This window comes from Neoarius graeffei, chromosome 23, assembly GCF_027579695.1.
Source record: "Neoarius graeffei isolate fNeoGra1 chromosome 23, fNeoGra1.pri, whole genome shotgun sequence".
In the NCBI taxonomy this organism is placed as follows: domain Eukaryota; kingdom Metazoa; phylum Chordata; class Actinopteri; order Siluriformes; family Ariidae; genus Neoarius; species Neoarius graeffei.
Window position 1 is genome coordinate 2,735,443 of NC_083591.1, and position 23,441 is coordinate 2,758,883.

Sequence of the window (23,441 nt, forward strand, 5' to 3'; positions counted from 1 at the left end):
TTGAAATCCGATCAATCCAGTAGGAGGAGTAGCGATTTTTGTGAAATTTCACGCGACCCCCTCTGTAACCTCATCCGTGGCAGGTGGTGCCACCTGGTGAACAACTCCTATTGGAATATGTCTTTAGAGTCTTCTGGGTGAGTTTCAGTGAAAACGTCCCAGCAGTTTACAAAGAGTTATGATTAATGTGACGAGTCACCTAAAAATTTCAGACACCCACAAAACTGTAAACATGACAGGTGGCGCCACCATCTTGGCAACTTTTATGCACACCCACATTGGGAACATTGTATGTAAGTTTGATCGAAATCTGATCAATCCTGTAGGAGGAGTAGAGATTTTTGTAAATTGTGGACGGACGACGACAGTGGACGACGGATGATCGCATGAGCTCACCTGGCCTGGCTTACAGACAGATGAGCTAAAAATTCTCTCTTGCTTTAAGGTTGCATAGTTTAGTCAGGAAGGATATAGTAACTCATATAATCACTCTTTACAACCGTGGTGAGCAGAAAAAAACATCTCAGCATGCAACAGAACACAAAAGAACACATTGGGTTCCACTCCTGCAGCCAAGAACAGCGATCTTAGAATCAACAACATGTTCCTATTAAAGTGGCCGGTGAGGTCACACCTTTTTTTAAATGTAGCACGACTTTTACTTGTGTATGATTGTTCAGCGAGTAGCCTGTAGAATATCGAATGAACTGTATAATGTTCAAAATGGTCCAGTGTGTAATTTATTATCTCTGAAAGGTGTATGATGTTAATTCAGCAGTAATGCAGGAACTGTTCCAGAGAGGAACAGGAAGTGATGTCCCTTTGGATTTTGGAGTGAAGCAGTAGCATGAGGGAGTCAGTCTTTGTGTGAGCACAAGTTAATATTTAGTAATTCTTCCATTTTTGTTTTTCGCTGACTGCCACTTTTAATATTCCTGGGTTTAAAGCGAGATTAGAAACGACTAATTTTTCATTTTGGTTCGTTCTGTACAGAAATGATCTCACATTCCTGCTCCAGGTTTCCATGAAATACAACCCCGATTCCAAAAAAGTTGGGACAAAGTACAAATTGTAAATAAAAACGGAATGCAATGATGTGGAAGTTTCAAAATTCCATATTTTATTCAGAATAGAACATAGATGACATATCAAATGTTTAAACTGAGAAAATGTATCATTTAAAGAGAAAAATTAGGTGATTTTAAATTTCATGACAACAACACATCTCAAAAAAGTTGGGACAAGGCCATGTTTCCCACTGTGAGACATCCCCTTTTCTCTTTACAACAGTCTGTAAACGTCTGGGGACTGAGGAGACAAGTTGCTCAAGTTTAGGGATAGGAATGTTAACCCATTCTTGTCTAATGTAGGATTCTAGTTGCTCAACTGTCTTAGGTCTTTTTTGTCGTATCTTCCGTTTTATGATGCGCCAAATGTTTTCTATGGGTGAAAGATCTGGACTGCAGGCTGGCCAGTTCAGTACCCGGACCCTTCTTCTACGCAGCCATGATGCTGTAATTGATGCAGTATGTGGTTTGGCATTGTCATGTTGGAAAATGCAAGGTCTTCCCTGAAAGAGACGTCGTCTGGATGGGAGCATATGTTGCTCTAGAACCTGGATATACCTTTCAGCATTGATGGTGTCTTTCCAGATGTGTAAGCTGCCCATGCCACATGCACTAATGCAACCCCATACCATCAGAGATGCAGGCTTCTGAACTGAGCGCTGATAACAACTCGGGTCGTCCTTCTCCTCTTTAGTCCGAATGACACGGCGTCCCTGATTTCCATAAAGAACTTCAAATTTTGATTCGTCTGACCACAGAACAGTTTTCCACTTTGCCACAGTCCATTTTAAATGAGCCTTGGCCCAGAGAAGACGTCTGCGCTTCTGGATCATGTTTAGATACGGCTTCTTCTTTGAACTATAGAGTTTTAGCTGCCAACGGCGGATGGCACGGTGAATTGTGTTCACAGATAATGTTCTCTGGAAATATTCCTGAGCCCATTTTGTGATTTCCAAGACAGAAGCATGCCTGTATGTGATGCAGTGCCGTCTAAGGGCCCGAAGATCACGGGCACCCAGTATGGTTTTCCGGCCTTGACCCTTACGCACAGAGATTCTTCCAGATTCTCTGAATCTTTTGATGATATTATGCACTGTAGATGATGATATGTTCAAACTCTTTGCAATTTTACACTGTCGAACTCCTTTCTGATATTGCTCCACTATTTGTCGGCGCAGAATTAGGGGGATTGGTGATCCTCTTCCCATCTTTACTTCTGAGAGCCGCTGCCACTCCAAGATGCTCTTTTTATACCCAGTCATGTTAATGACCTATTGCCAATTGACCTAATGAGTTGCAATTTGGTCCTCCAGCTGTTCCTTTTTTGTACCTTTAACTTTTCCAGCCTCTAATTGCCCCTGTCCCAACTTTTTTGAGATGTGTTGCTGTCATGAAATTTCAAATGAGCCAATTTTTGGCATGAAATTTCAAAATGTCTCACTTTTGACATTTGATATGTTGTCTATGTTCTATTGTGAATACAATATCAGTTTTTGAGATTTGTAAATTATTGCATTCCATTTTTATTTACAATTTGTACTTTGTCCCAACTTTTTTGGAATCGGGGTTGTAAAAGAACAGTTAATAACGTTCTGTTCTTTCCATATAGTATGTGTTTTAATCAAAGGATGTTTTCTTTGAATATGATTCTGTCGGAAAAATACTTCCTTTCGACGTGAGATTGTCCTGTAGTCAGACAGGAAGTGCTGCATTCTGGACAGGAATTAGATTAGATTAGATTAGATTAGATTAGATTAGATTAGATTAGATTAGATTAGATTAGATTAGATTCACTTTATTCATCCCACATTGGGGAAATTCACGTTACAGTAGCAAGAAAATGTCAAACAGATAACAAATAAAACTGAAATAAAAATTAGACAAACGAAGGATTAAATACAGAGGGCTATTTGCATTATCTACCGTGAAAAAGTATAGAAAAATTGCCTTATCGAGAGGCTCGGAAAAATTGTACATTACAGGTAGACTCTGTATATATACACACATATATACATAAATAATATATATAAATATAAGTATGCATAAAAATAGTTTCGGGTCTATATTATTGCACATAATAATTGCATCGATGACAGATGGCAGAGGTAGTAGTGGTGAAGTAGTGCAAATATAATGACAAACAGGTTATTGGTGCTACCTTACAAGTTGTGGGTGTTCTACAGTCTGACAGCAGCAGGTATGAATGACCTGCGGTATCTCTCCTTCTTACACCGTGGGTGTAGCAGTCTACTACTAAAAGAGCTGCTTAAAGCCCCCACAGCCTCATGTAGGGGGTGAGAGGGGTTATCCATGATTGAGGTCAGCTTGGCTAACATCCTCCTCTCACCCACCACCTCAATGGAGTCCAGAGGACAGTCCAAGACTGAGCCAGCCCTTCTGACCAGTTTATTAAGTTTCTTCCTGTCCCTCTCTGAACTTCCACAGCCCCAGCAGACCACAGCGTAGAAAATCGCTGATGCTACCACAGAGTCATAAAAAGTCCTAAGCAGTGTCCTGCACACACCAAAAGACCCCAGTCTTCTCAAGAGGTGAAGACGACTTTGGCCCTTCTTGTACAGGACATCTGTGTTGTTAGTCCAGTCCAGTTTGTTGTTAAGGTGAACACCCAGGTATTTGTACTCCTCCACGATCTCAATGTCCAAACCCTGGATGTTCACAGGTGCAATTTGAGGAACCGTCCTTCTGAAATCGATCACCACCTCCTTTGTCTTGCTGGGGTTGATGCGCAGGTGGTTCAGTTCGCACCAGGCAACAAAGTTCGTGATGACCTCTCTGTACTCCAGATCGTCCCCCTCTGACACACGTCCAACGATGGCTGTATCATCTGAGAACTTCTGGAGGTGGCAGCTGTCCATGTTGTAGCTGAAGTCAGATGTGTAAAGAGGAAAGGAGAGAGCACTGTACCCTGTGGAGCCCCTGTGCTGCAGACTACCACATCAGACACACAGTTGCGGAGCCTCACATACTGCGGTCTGTTAATGAGGTAGTCGATGATCCATGCAGCCAGGTGGCAGTCAAGACCAGCTCCCTCCAGCTTCCCCTTAAGCAGTGATGGGTGGATTGTGTTGAAAGCACTGGAGAAGTCAAAGAACATGATTCTCACAGTGCTCCCAGTGCCCTCCAGGTGCAAAAGTGACCAGTGTAGCAGGTAAATGACAGCGTCATCCACACCAATGCCCGGTCGATATGCGAACTGCAGGGGGTCCATCTCGCTGTTCACCAGGTGTCGGAGGTGGGCGAGAACAGTCCTCTCCGTGATCTTCATTAGGTGAGACGTTAAAGCTACTGGCCAAAAGTGATTGAGCTCCCTGGGGTGCGCAGTCTTGGGAACTGGAACCACACCATGATGTTTTCCACAGAAGTGGAACTTTATCCAGACTGAGGCTCAGGTTGAAAATGTACAGAAGAATCCCACAGAGCTGATCTGCACAGTCCTTAAGCAGTCTGGAGTTGATACCATCAGGGCCAGCAGCTTTCCTTGTCTTGATCCTCCTTGGCTCCTTCAACACCTAATCAGCTGTTATGGAGAGGCGAGGGGTGCAGCCGAGGTGTGAGTCCTGTAGAGTGAGGTTGGGGGTGGCGTGTGTGGATTGGTCTGGCAGGGATCGGAGGGGGGTGATGTGGTGTGAGGAGGGAGCTGTTGGTGTCAGAGGTATTATGGGGGGGGGGGGTGATATCACAGACCGGTCAGGACTATGGTGAGTGGGGGAGGGTGGGGTGCTACAGTCAAATCTGTTGAAAAAGAGATTCAACTCATTTGCTCAGTCTTGGCCCCCAGATACAGGGCCCCTCCCACTGTCCTTTGTGTGGTCAGAGATGGTTTTCAGGCCTCTCCATACCTCTCCAGTGTTGCTCCCCTTGAGGCGCTCCTCCAGCTTCCTCCTGTAGCTGTCCTTGCCTCTCCTTATCCCCCTCTTCAGCTCCCTCTGCACTCTCCTCATCTCCTCCTTATTGCCAGATTTAAAAACCCTCTTCTTCTCATTTAATAGGGCTTTTAGTTCAGAGGTCACCCAGGGTTTATTGTTGGGAAAACACCGTACCTTCCTGACTGGCACAGTGTTTTCAATACAGAAATTAATGTAATCTGTGATGCAGGTTGTCAGGCTATCAATGTCAAGGCCTACTGGGAAAATGTTTATGTCGAGGTTATACATTCTTTAAAGCGAGACGGCCTTTCGATTTCATAAAATCTGTGAAATTTAGTTCCGTCTGAAATGTGGTGATTGTGATATCTGTTTATTTCTGTAATATCTCACAAAATATCAGGCCATTCTGTGGCTGGGAAGTTATTTAATTTGAGGGGATTAAAGCAAATAATGTGCATGAAATCGTTCGCTTGTCGCAGTCAAGCAGACAGAGGAAGTCCGTGTGCGCATGCGCAGGTTTACCTTCTTCTTCTTCTTTTGGGTTTTACAGCAGCTGGCATCCACAGTGTTGCATTACTGCCATCTACAGGTTTCCCTTTGAGCGTGCACTGACAGTTCCATCATTCTGTTGCTAAACGAACAGCTGATCACACCGAGGTGCTCGCTGAGCGCCCATATTTATTAGTTTGGTCCTGTGTTTCCTTTCCTTTGTACATAACATAACGTCTTTTCTTCTCGCTTTCTTTCCGTTACTGTAGTCGGTCTTTCACATTTCATTCGCACACTCACGTCCTCCATTTTTCTCTCCTGTTTCAAATTTGTATCCCACAATGCCTTGCGTGAACGGGGAAAGCCCACCACATGATGCATGACGTAGTATCTTGAATTGGGTCATGGTGAAGCAGCAAAAAATAGCGGAGAATTTAGAGCCACATGGCCTTAAATTCATTAATTGTTCTGTTTAAAAAAAAAAAGAATAAAATTGGATGTCTGTAATTTGAATTCTGTAGCTTTCAGTCACTAAACAAAAATAATTAGGTGTCGGGGAAAATTCTTTTTATGACCTACACTTGAAAAATCTGAAAGGCAGTCTAGCTTTAACACTGTCGGTCATGTTATACACTTACCAACCTTTATAAGCTAATGCTAAACAGCCAGCATTAGCATTATCATCTGTTTACTTACCAGACTTTTTTTCTTCTTTTTTTTACATTTTATGACTCCAGAGTGAACTTGTGACTGGAAAATAGTGCACACCCTGCTAGTGATGACCACAATTCATCCAAAGTTGCATTTTATTTAGGAATAATGTAGAAATGGTCCTAATTGGCACAGGAACACGGGACATCTGTGCAATCTGGACTCGATAAGTGAAAACACAGGAATAATTTGAGCTGAAGCAGATGGTCAGTGTGATGCTACTATGTTGAAAATTAGACTTGTGTAATATTTATTTATTTATTTTATTATTATTTTTTTTTTACCTCAACTGCATCTCTTCAGTGCACACTTGCTTTCTTTCTGCCCTTATTCACTCGCTCGAGCTGCCAGACTGTTACCAAGGAGATTGAATAGAGAGAAACGGAGCATATTGCTAAGAGCAAAGCTTAAGCTGTTTGTTTCTCTGTGCATGCTGGTGCCAAAGAGATGAAAAGCCAATCTATTTGTTAACAGCAGCGTATAGGAAATTTTGCATGCACAAACAAAGTGGAACCGCAAACAAATTCCTGCATTTTCATTTTCTCTCTCCATTGGAATGAGTGGGGGTAAAAAAAAAAAAAAGTTGTTAAAATCGGGGTTGGATGGCTTCCATGCCACACGCTGCAGCGGCTCGGGTGATGGAGTAGAAATCAAAGGCCTGACAGATCGAGTCCCTCAGGAGTGTTCGTGTTACTTTGCCCTTGAGCTAGGCACTTAGCCGACAATCCCACAGCACACACTCCGTAACAAATGCAAAGTGCAGACGGCTCGTTGATAACAGCGTTACCTCACAATGCTCTGTGTGTGTGTCTGTGTGTGTGTGTGTGTGTGTTTAACCTTTTCAGGGTGTAGCTCTGAACAAAACTTCTTAAGCTCTTCCTGCGTCTGCTGTCTCATACCAGCCTCATCATTTATAATGCAATTTGAAATCCGAGCTGATGTTACAGCAGGAAGTGAATATTTTAACCAGGTACTCGTGTGTGTGTGTGTGTGTGTGTGTGTGTGTGTGTGTGTGTGTGTGTGTGTTTAGCACATCCTCCTACACATATCCAAGAGAGATTTCTGCAAAAGATAAAGTGGAATAAAAAACATATGATCAATTATTCATTATGGTTTTTTTGGGGGTGATTAATAAATAATAACCGACATTCAGTGGTGTGTGTTAAAAATGTTAAGGATTTAAAATGACATGGTTAAAGATAACTGTGTGTTCTCAGGATTGCGACTAGATTTTACTGAAATAAAAAGGCTAATAAGGAGGCCACACCTTCTTCATTGAATGACACAGATGCCACACCTCCTTCACTGAGACTGAAAGATATAAAGGCCACACCTCTTTCACTGAGACTGACACAGAGACCAAACCTCCTTCACTGAGACTGAAACAGAGGCCACACCTCTTTCATTGAGATTGACACAGAGGCCACACCTCCTTCATTAAGACTGACACAGAGGCTACACCTCCTTCACTAAGACTGACACAGAGGCCACACCTCCTTCACGGAGACTGACACAGAGGCCACACCCCCTTCACTGAGATTGACAGAGGCCACACTTCCTTCACCGAGACTGACAGATATAGAAGCCACACCTCCTTCACTGAGACTGACACAGAGACCACACCTCCTTCACTGAGACTGACAGATATAGAAGCCACACCTCCTTCACTAACACTGACACAGAGGCCACACCTCCTTCACTAAGACTGACACAGAGGCCACACCTCCTTCACTAAGACTGACACAGAGGCCACACCTCCTTCACTGAGACTGACAGATGTAGAAGCCACACCTCCTTCATTGAGACTGACCCAGAGGCCATACCTCCTTCACTGAAACTGACAGATATAGAAGCCACACCTCTTTCACGAAGACTGACACAGAGGCCACACCTCCTTCACTAAGACTGATACAGAGGCCACACCTCCTTCACTGAGACTGACAAAAATAGAAGCCACACCTCCTTCACGAAAACTGACACAGAGGCCACACCTCCTTCACAAAGACTGACAGATATAGAAGCCACACCTCCTTCACTGAGACTGACAAATATAGAAGCCACACCTCCTTCACTAAGACTGACACAGAGGCCACACCTTCTTCACTGATCAGTGTAGCAGACACACTTTGTTTCATTTTGTCCTTTATTTTGCTGCCACATTTAGTCGCCTCTGTTTCAGTCACAATGAAGGAGGTGTGGCCTCTGTTTCAGTCACAATGAAGGAGGTGTGGCCTCTGTTTCAGTCATAATGAAGGAGGTGTGGCCTCTGTTTCAGTCATAATGAAGGAGGTGTGGCCTCTGTTTCAGTCATAATGAAGGAGGTGTGGCCTCTGTTTCAGTCACAATGAAGGAGGTGTGGCCTCTGTTTCAGTCACAATGAAGGAGGTGTGGCCTCTGTTTCAGTCATAATGAAGGAGGTGTGGCCTCTGTTTCAGTCATAATGAAGGAGGTGTGGCCTCTGTTTCAGTCATAATGAAGGAGGTGTGGCCTCTGTATCTGTCAGTCACAATGAAGGAGGTGTGGCCTCTGTATCTGTCAGTCTCAGTTTTTTGTATTTAAAGACTATAATGAAGGTTGATGATTAACTACAAGCTTCACAGGAAATTACGGCTCAGGAGACAAAAAAGAAACAAAAGAAAATAAATGAGTTAATTTTTAATATCGAATATTGTAATTAAATCATTTTATTCTTTATTCATCTTGGTTTCAGGACAAACTTGATCGGTCAAAAGGGTTTAAACACACACCCAATGAATGTCTGCTCTTTGATTATGAATATTAAAATGAAATATGATTAAACATGAGTGTATTTGCATTTTAAAACTAAAAATCTCTGATAAACACTTTGTTCTTTCACTCCGCGAGCTGATTGTTGGAATATCATTTTTATTGTTTAATTCTGAAAAATACTAAAAACTTATTAAAAAGTTTTATGTTGTTGTTTATCGAATAAAACTAATATCAGCATGAGAAATAATCAGTAATGACCTTCAGATGAGGGCAGGAAATAACTTTAGAGAATATACGGAGAAAATATGACTTTTTTTGTTCAGAACATAAAAATAAAATTAAAAAAATAATTAAACGTGATTTCATGTGTTTATACTCTGGTGTGGTTTAGAAGGTTTGTATTCACTCTTAAAAATACAGAACCCTGAACAGAACCGTCCAAAAATGAAATCAGAAACGGTTCCAACTAGAACCGTCTCTTACCCCGTACCACTAAGGCAGGTCAAAGGCAGGAGTGCCTTTGCTGGTCTAGAACCAAGAACCTCAGGGGCCGGAGGGTGGGATTATCATGACCAAAAAACAAAAAAACTTTGTGAGAGCCGTTTTTAAGAAAACAGAGCTAGTGTAGTGTGTCGTCTGACTAATCCTGTAGTCCTCCATTGTTATTGTTGTTGTTGTTGTGCTGGGCCCAAAGTGTTGCTGGGAAAGCGGAGATGTAAACAGTGATGTGATGACGTGGCTCCATGGTGGCTTTCTCACTTGTGGAAAAGCAAACCATTTCTTAGAAGGTTTACAAGAAGAACCAACTCCAACACGGCCCAGAACCAGCACCTAGTTCATGTTGGTGAAAACAGCGTAACTGAAACCTTAATTATCCAATGACCCGTTTGTTTTCTAAAAGTGCATTTATTATATATTATATATATGACCAAATTTATAACCTTTAAGGGTTCTACAATTGTTCTTCTCGAAGCACCGTTAAAGTTTCTATGTAGAACCCTAAAAGCCCTAATTTACGACCAAAATGTTTACAACTAGAACTTATTTACTTCAGAAGCCTTTTCTCTCACAGCGTAAACATTAACGTGGTAAGCGTGCGGTACAAACTCAGAATTATCTCTCAATATTTTCTTCTTAATATCTAGAACCTGTCAGGAGTTTAATATTTAACTGTGGAGTTCTGGATTGTGATTGGTCGGAAGGCGTTGATTAATTTCCAATAACAGCAGCTCTACAGTCCTTCAAATATTATGGTTTCAAAATGTACGTGTTGATCTGAGATTTTCTTTCAGATGTTGATTACTGAATGTTTATGGAAGGAGTCTCCAGTGTCACAAGTGAAGTTATGAAATCTGTAACTAAGCTTTCTGACATCTTCAGGACAGCGGAGTTTACGCTTCTGTGCTGTTTCTTGGTAACACAACAATCTGCGTGTTTTTTTTTTTTTTTTGTCTAATTAACCAATCAGTTCTGGGATTTGAACTCATCCTCTCCTGTTCCTGCTCAGCTGAGTTTTTTCTCTGAGAAAATAAAGCGAGAGAGAACTCCAAACAGCCGTCTGCACTGTATATGGAACTTTTCCTGCTTTATTTAGGAAATGCTCTCCCTGTTCGGCGTCTAACCCACAAGACTCCCAAGACGATTTTTTGGTTTTTTTAATATGACACACTTTCACATCGCCATCTTCAGTTTGAGGTCAGACATGTTTGTTTTTTTTAATGCACACCCAACCCACGTCTCGTCTCGTCTCGTCTCGTCTCAGCCTGTTTGTGAGATCACTGAGAGGTGTGTGTGTGTGTTTCCAGTCCCTGAAGGTGTGTGATGAGAGAATATTTGTCTCATTCGGATGCCACTTGATCCTGTGATGAGCTCGAGCCCCGGCGCAAAACTAGGTGCCATCTGATTGGCTGTTCTCTGATTGGCTGTTGACTGGAACAAGGCGGAGTTTCTGGCCTTTACGATGCAATGTCCGTCTCTTTCTCTCTATATCGGTTTATAAACATCTGGATCTCAATCCCTACATTTTTTCAAGGGACATTATTAATAAATCTGTTCTAGTTTGAAAGCTAACATGGAGTCTTGATCATATCTCTCTCTCTCTGTCTGTCTCAAGCTCTCTCATTCTCTATCACTTTGTCTCTTCTGTCTCTACCTTTATCTTTCCCTGTCTCTCTCTCTTTCAGTCTTTTTGTCTTTCTCTGTCTGTCCTTCTGTCTCTTCTTCTATATTGCTCTCTATCTCTGTGTGTCTGTCTGTTGCTCTGTATTGCTCTCTCTCTCTGCATTGCCCTGTCTCTCTCTCTCTCTCTCTCTCTCTCTCTCTGTCTGTCTATTGCTCTCTCTCTCTCTCTCTCTCTGTGTCTGTCTTTTGCTCTCTCTCTCTCTCTCTCTCTCTCTCTCTCTCTCTCTATCTATCTCTGCATTGCCCTGTCTCTCTCTCTCTCTGTCTGTCTGTTGCTCTGTATTGCTCTCTCTCTTTTTGCATTGCCCTCTCTCTCTCTCTGTTTGTCTGTTTCTCTCTCTCTCTGTATTACCCCCTCTTTCTCTCTCTCTGTATTGCCCTCTCTCTCTCTCTCTCTCTCTCTCTCTCTCTGTATTACCCTCTCTCTCTTTCTCTCTCTCTCTCTGTATTACCCTCTCTCTCTTTCTCTCTCTCTGTATTGCTCTCTCTCTCTCTCTCTCTCTCTCTCTCTCTGTATTGCCCTGTCTCTGTGTATCTCTGTCTCTCTCTCTATCACTTTGTCTCTTCTGTCTCTACCTTTATCTCTCCCTGTCTCTCTCTTTCAGTCTATTTGTCTTACTCCCTCTCTCTGTCCTTCTCTCTGTCTCTCCTTCTATATTGCTCTCTCTCTTTCTCTTTGTATTGCCCTGTCCATATGTATGTTTCTCTCTCTCTCTCTGTATTGCCCTGTCTTTCTTTCTTTCTCTTTCTCTCACTGTCTCCTGTTCTCATTCTCTATCTCCCTGTCTCTCTCACACACACACATTATTGAATACGTCTGTTATAATTGGAAAAAAACGACACCCGGTATCTATTAAAATTCAATAATGAGCATTATGGGAAGCAGCTCGGCTCTGCAGCTCATTTGGCTCCATCACGTGATCTCAGTGGCGTGAGATTCATTTCCTGCCGGTCGGAACTCAGGCTGGAGATACGGCGTGTCTGTGTGGAAGAGGATACGGCGAGGGCGCGGCACTAAAACGCAGTAAAGAGAGTTGATAGGAGACGTAACCATGTGAGTTTCTCTTGAGGGGCTTAAAACTTCTGTCAGATGAGGTTTAGGAAATAAAGCTCACATCTCTGCACTTGCCCCTGTACCTGAGAGACGCAGGCGTGGACACGCGACCTCGGCTAACCCTCACGTCACATACACACACGTCAACATCAAACGCTGTCTTAACCATGTTCAGTCAGACTCCCACCGAGCCTCAGCATGGATCCCAGAAACATCTGGAACATCATTTCTCCTTACAAAGGAATCACAGGATTCGTTTTTCACATGTTTCGTTCATTTTCATTCATTTACATTCACAAGTGATTTTGTTTATTTTCATATCATTTATTCCCCAAGCTATAGAACTATTTATTTCTTTTCCTGTGTTGTAATTTTCTCACACGAATCATTCTTTTTCACACATGATCACATATTCATTCATTTACTTTCATAAGTAAGTTTTATACGATTTCATTATTTTCAAATCATTTATTTTCAATGGTGACTTTCTCACATGAATAACTTTTTTCCACACGTGATCCGACCTTGTTCACGTCATCACGGGTTTACTACAGTTCCACGGAATAACGTGTTAAAATGTGCCTCGCTCTGTGAAATGAAAATGAATGTGGTTTTTTTTGTAACAGTTATAACAAGCAGTGTGCAACAAAATTAGCAGTGAGCTCTTTTTCCGTCTCATAAATCACGAGGTTTGGGCTGAACCAGAACAAACGTCCTTGTTGTAATTATCACAGCAGCTTCATTGCTGCATACAAGCTTTTTATGAGCCAGAGACAGAAATAAACAGATTAAAATAACCAGATTTGTTATTGCGACTCCTAATAATGATGTCCTGTTCTCTGGTCTACGAAAAGCAAAACCTAATTAATTACTCAATTTTCTGAATAAATGTTGAATATCAGAAAAAAAAAACATGCAGTGAACAGAAGCAGGAATTAATCTCTGAGTTTGTTTCCTCTGCTGTGCCGGAACAAGAACATTAGTGAGAAAACATCATGATATCAAGAGCCTCATGCCAACGGACGTTTACCAGCCCTCTGTCAGAAGAGTAAAGTCAACACCCAGGGTAACAGGCTGCATTTTAATGAGATTTGGGGGAAAATGGGGAAAATTAACTCGATGTAAAAATATCCCAAGTGACAAAAAGGGCAGTTGATGTACAAAAAAGCAGATGTTCGAGGTTTAACCAGCTGTGCTTTATGTGAACAAACAACCTGCTCTCACTGTTCGGATGTAATACAGTGAACAGCACTGAACAATCCTGATTTTATTCAACAGTTGTGACCGTTCTGAGCGTGAAAACAAGCTGATTACGATACACATAACCAGGGCTTTGAACCAGAATTTTTTTCCTATTGGTTCGTTCCGAACAGAAACGGAATTTTAACGTTTCCGGTTTTGGGTTCCACCATTAAATAGACGTTCCCGAACCGGTTAGAACAAAAAAATTTCGTTCCCGGAACGGTTAATTACGTTCCCTGTCAGCTGTTTAACAAATGGCTATAAAATTATGTCTCTGTCTCATCCAGCTTAAGCCAAATGTAGGCTAATTCTATTACAGCCTTCATTAAATAAGACAAGAAATAATTCAAAACAATTATTATTTCAAATGTTGGCGATTTGGATTCTCAGTATGTCTTCCCATCTACACGAACAGAAAAAGTGCCAAAAATGAAAGATAATTCGTTTAGTGTGTTACCAAAGGCTAGTCAGGCCCTATAGAGCGCTACCGCATGACGTCACTGCGCCGCGAGATTTTGTTAGGCGCCATATTGGAAGACCAAGTACACATCTATGCAAGTACATACATACATAAAACAAACTACACCTGAAATGTAGCCAGGGCCGGTTCTGCCCTAATCTGGACCCGGGTGCAACATCGCGCAACCCCCCCCCCCAAAAAAAACACCAGTCTAAATCAGGACAAACATCACATAACTATAACTATAAACATTTTATATCAACTATTTTAACTAAATGGGCTATAATAAATAAGGCTGCAGGCAGCCACGGCGGGCTGCCTCAGAAAAGTAACCATTCAATGACACAGCTGAAAGCCTGCAGCCACAGCGGGCTGCCTTAAAAAGTTAGTAACCATTTGTCCTACCTTAAAACTCGTTTTGCATTTTCTGCCTCCTTTTTTGTATTTTCGACCCTCCGTTTATTTTCTTTCCTTTTCTGAAAACCCGATTTGTGTCCAGACATTTTGTTCTGCTACCAACGAACTAACTCGTCAGGTCTCGTCTCTCGAGCCCGCAATGATTCCCGTGGGAAGGGCAACAACTGATACATTTTTACAAACAGCCAATAGGGAGGTTGCAACGTTCAGGCTCTTCTTTGCTCAGACACTCAGTAATGCACTTACTCACTTATTATCACGTGGAGACATGATAGCAGTCCACCTTCCCGCTCTCTCCATTCAGTCAGCGAACGTCACACAGGAAGTGAACCCCAGCAGGTCATAGAAACTTGCGCAGGAGAAGAATGACTTTTTTATTTGTAGGCTACGGAAACTTTGAGGAACGAAATATAAAACGGTATTAACCGGTTACCATTATTTTTAATAAGCGTTTCTGTTCCGGAACATAAAAAATAATAAAGTTTCTGGTTTCGTTTCTGTTCCATGTGAAATAGAAAAAGTTCCTGGTTTTCATTTTCGTTCCTTGAACCGGTTCAAAGCCCTGCACATAACCCACTCTGTGTCATGCTGTTTTAGTAACATAATCAACAACAGAGTGGTGTGATGAAAGAGTTACCGCTAGCACCCTGAAGGTCCTATCAAAGCATGTCCCCACATGTTTTATTCCTCTTATACCACAGCAATTTTCCAACAATTACACTTTTTTAAAATTTACTCAAGAATGATGTCGTCTTTTTTATTCATTTGTAGTTGCATTTAATAAAAAAAAAAAAAAAGAACCTCGATGAGGCTGTAGCTCATACCAGCCAAAACACCCATAAATATGGCAGGTGGCACCACCATCTTGACAACTTTTATGCAGACCCACCTGGGGAACATTGTATGTGAGTTTGATCAAAATCTGATCAATCCTGTAGGAGGAGTAGCGATTTTTGCAAATTGTGGACAGACAATGACAACGGATGATGGTTGGACGACGGACGATGTGTGATCGCATAAGGGGGACTCCATGGCCTAATGGTTACAGAAGCAGCTTTTGTACCAAAAGGTCACCAGTTTGATTCCCTGGACCAGCAGGAATGGCTGAAGTGCCCTTGAGCAAGGCACCGAACCCCCAACTGCTCCCCAGGCTGCTCTGTATGTTGTACATCACTCTGGATAAGAACGTCTGCTAAATGCCACCAATGTAATGCATAAACTCATCAAGCCTGCTAATCATCTGGCCTGCCTGCCCTGCAGCCGGATGAGTTAAAAAAAAAAACAGATTGTTAACAAGAAACTGCAAAACATAAACTCCTTTATCCTGAAGATGATTGACAAAGTGTTGAAACTGGAGACTCCTTCTGTCTCCAGTTAACTAAATGTTAATTTAATTTAATTTTACTTACCAAAAATCTGAGTATATCAACATTTTTCTTTTGTATATAATAACAACACTTTTTAAAATTCCATGTATTTCACAACCGCTCCATAGTCCTTGTGAATGAGCTGGTGTTCAAAAGGAGTGTTTACTAAAATCTCTAGACTTTAACAGCGCTTACCTTTCCGACATACTGCGGCTCCGGTCCAATGTGCTCCTCCAAAACATAGAACTGATTCCACACCCAACCCCTCTTGGGCCGGTGATGGGGGTCCTTCCCTCCCTCAGGGAGTTTAGTCCGATTTTGTGAGTGTGCATTTAGGACAGAGCCTACAGAAAGTCTGGTTCGGTTATGGATGTGTGTGTTTAGGACTGGGCCCACAGGAAGTCTGGTTCGGTTGTGAGAGTGTGTGTTTAAGCCAAGGCCTGCTGTAGATGGACTGCCGAGGCTCCTCTGGAGCGCAAAGAGGCCCAGCAGCAGAGAGCTCAAACAGGCTCTCATGTTAAAGAGAGGCCGCCTGAGGACGGAGATCAGGCCCAGCCACCCAGTTCAGTGCACCACATGTTCATCTTTATGCTTTAAATCCATCCTTGTGCTTTAAACCCTGATACCCACAGAAAGCCGACAAGCTGTATTCACATCCTGGAGAGATGGCTGAGGGCTGTGGAGGTCACATCTCGTTGGAGAGAGGGATTCCACCAAGGGATCACCACAGGCACATCATAAAACATCTGTGGGAAGACAGAGATGATGAGTCAACTGGTTGTGCTTTTGGCAAATTGAAACAGAGATGAATGGACAGTTCTGATGAATGAAGGAATGATAGGAGAAAATTATGGGATTATTTTTCTGGTTAATCATATTTAGATAGTGGTTCCGATTATCATACAGTGCACACACATTTTTTAAAACAGATAAGATTATGAATGTTAACATAATTACCAAGAAGGACAAGGAAAAGGGTTGATTACCGGGAATATGCAGGTTAGACGACAGAATAATGAGCAAGCCAAAAGATGAAGATAAAAGACTGCTGATGAATTGGGAGAAAAGAGGAAGGTAAGAAAGACAGTAAGGATTGAGAAAAGTAAGAAATGTATAAAGGAGAAGGAGGATTTTCAATTGAATTTGCTCATTCTTTGAGGAGGTTTGATATGGTCTCGGGATCGGGTGTTGGGAAGAAGGGGCATGAACTTATATAATCATTGATTGAGACTGGATAAGAGCAACTGATCATGCAATAATGTGAGCTGTTTTTATATTACAGACTTACCTTTAACAATCCTTAACTGTTTCTGAGAATAATCTCAGATCATTCTTAAAACAGAATGATAAAACACTTTAGGGAATGCCCCCGCCATCCAAAGACCCCTCTAAACAACAGTGTCAGGGGGCATCCCTGCTGATTTTATTTTATATTCGTCATGATGTGCACTTGGGTAGACTCTGTCTGAAAAGTACGAATCCTTTTAGCCAGACCCAGAATAATCTGCTGCTGGTTAGCCACCCAGTAAAACACCTAATGCATTTTTGATGGAACAGCTGTTCTGCCATAATAGCAGCGATCGTATTTGCCAAGCCAAGCCTCCACTGTACAATCTGGCAGTGGGGCGTGAATTTTCAGGACTAATAGAAATATAGTGCACAACTTTATCAACTTAGGTGGACAAGCTGTAAATCCATAACCTACATAGTGCACATATAGAAAATCCTGACCATCATTTCATAGCTTATACATTGATGGAGTGCACTACAGAGTGTATTAAAGTTGTTCATTAATTTCTTATACAGTTCTTATGACCTGAATCCAAAACAGGTCTTTTTTGAGTGTCTATAATTGGGAACTACAATTCTATTCTATTGTATTCTATTCTAGAAATGGGAACTACATCGGGTGAAGACGCCATACATTTAAACTTAATGTGATTAATGTCAATGTCACATATGTAAGACATTGTCCAAACATTGCATCTTATATTGAACATACTGTACATATATGGCACACTATATAGAATTATAAAATAAATGGCATTTATTATTTCTTTATAAGAAGCATAGAATTGAATCTTAAACAGGTCTCTGATGCATATATAAAAGGGTACATTACAAAAGGCAATGATGTTATGAGTTCATACACTGTATAGTATGGTGTAATTGGTGTGATCATTAGGAGCGGGTGATATGACATAAAAATACTCATCTCATTATATCTCATTATCTGTAGCCGCTTTATCCTGTTCTACAGGGTCGCAGGCAAGCTGGAGCCTATCCCAGCTGACTACGGGTGAAAGGCGGGGTACACCCTGGACAAGTCGCCAGGTCATCACAGGGCTGACACATAGACACAGACAACCATTCACACTCACATTCACACCTACGCTCAATTTAGAGTCACCAGTTAACCTAACCTGCATGTCTTTGGACTGTGGGGGAAACCGGAGCACCCGGAGGAAACCCACGCGGACACGGGGAGAACATGCAAACTCCACACAGAAAGGCCCTCGCCGGCCACGGGGCTCGAACCCGGACCTTCTTGCTGTGAGGCGACAGCGCTAACCACTACACCATCGTGCCGCCACATGAAAATACTCTACGGCCAAAATTTGTGGACACCTGACCTTCACATTCATATGTACTTGTTGAACATCCCATTCCAGATTTTATTCCCCTTTACTGTTATAATAAGCTCCACTCTTCTCTTCTGGGGAGGCTTTCTACAAGATTTTGGGTTGTGGCTGTGTGGATTTGTGTTCATTCAGCTACAAGAGCATTAGTGAGATCAGACACTGATGTTGGGATGTTGATGAGGCTCCAGTTTCAGTTCCAGTTCATTTAAAGGCGTTCAGTTGGGTTGAGTTCAGTCAGGGCTCTGTGCAGGACACTCGAGTTCTTCCACTCCAACCTTAAAACACTATGTCTTATGTCACCATGAGCTCGCTTTGTGCACAGGAGCATTGTCATGCTGGAACAGGTTTGGACCTGTTAGTTCTAGTGAAGGGGAACTAATTTTACAACATACAAAGACATTCTGGGGCGGCACGGTGGTGTAGTGGTTAGCGCTGTCGGCTCACAGCAAGAAGGTCCGGGTTCAAGTCCCGTGGCCGGCGAGGGCCTTTCTGTGTGGAGTTTGCATGTTCTCCCCGTGTCCGCGTGGGTTTCCTCCGGGTGCTCTGGTTTCTCCCACAGTCCAAAGACATGCAGGTTAGGTTAACTGGTGACTCTAAATTGAGCGTAGGTGTGAATGTGAGTGTGAATGGTTGTCTGTGTCTATGTGTCAGCCCTGTGATGACCTGGCGACTTGTCCAGGGTGTACCCCGCCTTTCGCCCGTAGTCAGCTGGGATAGGCTCCAGCTTGCCTGCGACCCTGTAGAACAGGATAAAGTGGCTACAGATGATGAGACGAGATAAAGACATTCTATACAACTGTGTGCTTCAAACTTTGTGGCAATTGTTTGAGGAAGAACCACATATGGGTGTGGTTAAGGGTGCACATACTTTTGGCTATATAGTGTATGCTATTAGGAAACTTGGAGACATTTTTATGATCTCTCCCAGGGTTATAACCTCTTCAAAGTCCAGTACAATATCATTTATCTCAATTCCTCAGTGCTGTACATTTCAAACGTCCTGTAGAATTGTCATAAACAGAACTCTAGATGTTTTCAGAACAAAATCTCTCTGAATCTCCTCCACGGTTCCATCATCATCTTCACTCCACAGCCCTGTATCTATTGGAGACATCTTGCTTGAGCTGTAGGATAGCGCCTTCCCTTCCCCACCTCGAGATATATTTTGAGAGTTGATATTCAAAGAAACGCTGAGGTGAAATCCCAGGTGCTTACTGCAATATGAGAGGAATTCTTCCCTGCGTATCATGAACTGACAGTTGAATGTTCTCTATGTTGTGACAAAGATCTAAGCACAACACATGAAAGGAATTTTAATCTCTCAGGAATAGCAAGATGTCTGTTTTCTGGCAGTGTTCTTGTGAATAAGATCACCTGTCAGAAGACAAGCTCGGTAGATAAAAAAAAAAACTTTTATGAAGAGGTCTTTCAGCCTACGCTATGATGAACATGAAGTGTGGAATGAAGCATTTTATTCTTTCATTATTTGACAACCTCATGCATGAGACCAAGATTGAGAGATCTTTATTATTATGCTTGTTCGTCTGGGAAATGTTTTGACCAAGTAATTTACAAGTGAACCAAACAACAACTCCAAGCCTTTGACAGACTTGGTCAGAAAATCTAGCAAACGTCTACAAGGTTCTCACAGAAGCAGCATCAGGAGCAGATGGTGACCAAAGACTTTGATAAGGCAGGACAACATTAATACCAACAAGCTTATTGTTAAGGGCCCGGTCCCATGACACAGATAACTCTAACTATACCTCTGCCTGAATTTAGTTCCAGTTTGGGGCATGAAGCAGCTTCAGTCTTGCCCCAATGGGCTTCTATTAGTATGTGTTGCAGTTCCTATGTTTGACCACAAGGTTAGCAGAGCTAAACAAGGCAGTGCATCAGCTGCAATAGCTTGATGGAGATCTCATCTCATCTCATTATCTCTAGCCGCTTTATCCTTCTGCAGGGTCGCAAGCAAGCTGGAGCCTATCCCAGCTGACTACGGGTGAAAGGCGGGGTTCACCCTGGACAAGTCGCCAGGTCATCGCAGGGCTGACACATAGACACAGACAACCATTCACACTCACATTCACACCTACGCTCAATTTAGAGTCACCAGTTAACCTAACCTGCATGTCTTTGGACTGTGGGGGAAACCGGAGCACCCAGAGGAAACCCACGCGGACACGGGGAGAACATGCAAACTCCACACAGAAAGGCCCTTGTCGGCTGCTGGGCTCGAACCCAGGACCTTCTTGCTGTGAGGCGACAGCGCTAACCACTACACCACCGTGCCGCCCCTTGATGGAGATCAGGAAGTAATTTTCTACATTGGAAGCACGATCTATCCACAAACGATTCAAAATGCTGAAGGTTTGCATCGTTTACAGTTGGTCAAATAAAATCGATCAAATATTGTTGAAACTAGCAAATATGGGCTTTCCTCCATCTTGTCCATTCTGCTTTTCACTTCCTGCCCCATCTGGATTTCACGCATCATCAGAATCACAACTTATATGATTGCACAACATCTAGGAAGGTGAGCAAATCAACAGAACATCACCTCATATCTGTGAAACAGCAACACTTTCTGAAATCTTTGTTCACTCAAAAAAGGTCAGGAGTATTAAATTAAACCAAATTAGGATTAAGCCAAATTTAAAATGTACGGACTGAATGAGGACTTCACTTCAAATGCTTATGAAGATAAGCATTTGTAGTTCTGCACGAACTGCCCCAATGGACAAGCTGCCACTCCTCAGAAACCTAACCGATGAGAAACATCATGTCTTGAGAACCATAATCAGAAACCCAGAAATGCCAGGCGCTGCGAGCTCGGCCCTGAGAGTCACGCTAATCAGCAGCCGAGAGATGTATGGACATCATGCGCTTAGCTGGCTTGATGACCCGTAAAACGAAGAGCTCTGAAACACAAAGCAACAATCAGGCCACTCAGTACATTCTTCACCACGTTCTGGTAAATTCCAGATGATTCAGTGATATGGTAATCAGCCATCGGCATCAAAGCCTCTAAATGGCAAATCATTCTCATTTTCATTCATCGACTATTTTCAGGAAACACTATTATCATAAAGATTTGCAAACGAACAGCGTACTGGAGCCATCAGGATGAGCGGTGCAGAACGCCAAATCGACGTTTACAGCCATTTCTTATTGGAACATTGGGTCCTGAATTTGTGTCAGTGACACACAAATTTCAGACCGCATTAATGAGAAGCAAATCTCAAGATAATACCCAGAGCCTCAGAGTGCATTCACGCTTGGTGGTTCATTTCCTGAGTCTGAATCAGAGTCATATGAATTCTTTTGATTCATTCCTTGCATTTTGATTCCAAAAAGGTTCATCTACGGCTGAAACCTAGACTGAAACATTTTGTGTTCCACATCCAAGGTTTATTTTTATTTTTTCTTTGTTTCATTGGTCCAAATCTCCAGACCACTTGACATTTCTGCAGCGCTACAGCTCTGTCCTTTGGCAGAGTTTAGCAGCTCAGGTCTATGGAATCAATTTTGTGCCAAAATGTTCATACAATACTTTTGAAATATCAAACAAAAATGACAAATCAAAATACAAAAAAACAAAAAAAGTTCATTTTTTTAGACTGGCAAACAAATTATTCGTGTAATCGTGCAAAGTGTCAGTCTATTACTCTTCAGAAACCTTTTATTTTTGTTCCGCGTCTTTCTCAGTTTTGTTTGCCGTAATTTATTTTGGTTGCGATTCCAGCTTTCTCGTTTGCGCTCCCTGACTTTTTGCTTGCAGTTTTGGCACAAACTTCATGTGTGGGCGGGCTGTCCAGGAATGCATTCCCATTGGGTAACTTGTGTTTGACTGACAGCTACGCTCAGCCATTCCCCCGGAGGCTGTTGCGGCCATTCCCTACTCAGATTTTGGCGGACTGTTTGACGAGTGACTGATCCATTGACGGTAAACAAGGATGGAGTGGACTTCAGTGGCGACTATGATACTGAATTAATTCAACAAAGTGTAAATTCAATATCATAGTCGCCACTGAAGTCCACTCGATCCTTGTTTACCGTCAATGGATCGGTCACTCGTCAAACAGTCCGCCAAAATCTGAGTAGGGAATGGCCGCAACAGCCTCCGGGGGAATGGCTGAGCATAGCTGTCAGTCAAACACAAGTTACCCAATGGGAATGCATTCCTGGACAGCCCGCCCACACGTGAAGTTTGTGCCAAAACTGCAAGCAAAAAGTCAGGGAGCGCAAACGAGAAAGCTGGAATCGCAACCAAAATAAATTACGTCAGACAAAACTGAGAAAGACGCAGAACAAAAATAAAAGATTTCTGAAGAGTAATAGACTGATATTTTGCACGATTACACGAATAATTTGTTTGCCAGTCTAAAAAAATGAACTTTTTTTTGTTTTTTTGTATTTTGATTTGTTGTTTCTGTTTGATATTTCAAAAGTATTGTATGAACATTTTGGCACAAAATTGATTCCATACAGGTCTAGCAAAAAACGATGCAAAACGCTGCTTGATTCACTTCCTGCAGGTGATTCAATTCAGATTCAGAGTCAAATCACTTTCTCATTCGAGCTCATCTGCAAGTGGATTGAGATCACCTTGCTCAGATATTCCTGGACCCGAGCACTCTCACCTGACTAAAGAACCACACTGAGTGGGAGAACACACCAGGGTTCTATTAAAACAGTGTGTACGTTAAAGCAGGCGAATGAATACACCACTTACAGTGACAACCTTTAGCAACTTAGGCCCACTTTACACGGGGACGGTCTGAAACAAAAACGCAAAAGTCCGTTTTCGTTCTCACATAACGAAATTTCCGCGTCTACACGACCGTTTTCAAGGAGGAAATCTGCATCTATACGGTGATGCATAAATGTGTGGAATTCAATTGGATGTGCATGCCAGGCGGCTAGGCGGTGCTGTGAAAGACCTCCGCTATGTCTGCACGCATGCGCAACGTCTTCCGTCTTGTCTGATCTGCACATCTGCGCCGCGAAAACTTTGACTACTCTGGCTATGGTAAGTAAGAAAGTAAGTAAAAAAGTAAGCGCATACTATACCCGCCTCTGTTCATTAACGGTATATGTGCAGGTTCGGTATAGATGTTCGAAGGACTCCTGGACGTTTATTAAAGCTGCCAGAGCAGCTTGAAGGTCCGTTGGATCGATGTAATCAGACATG

At 42.4% G+C, this 23,441-nt stretch overlaps 1 protein-coding gene across 1 annotated transcript in view; it reads right to left on the reverse strand.

The window, feature by feature from the left end:
* Nucleotides 1-16,121, reverse strand: part of cdh18a (cadherin 18, type 2a) — a 101,360-nt gene extending 85,239 nt beyond the window's left edge. The window contains exon 1 of the mRNA XM_060905602.1: nucleotides 15,801-16,121. Coding sequence (XP_060761585.1) covers nucleotides 15,801-16,121 — 321 coding nt within the window. The remainder of the gene's footprint in view (nucleotides 1-15,800) is intronic.
* Nucleotides 16,122-23,441: the final 7,320 nt, after the last annotated feature.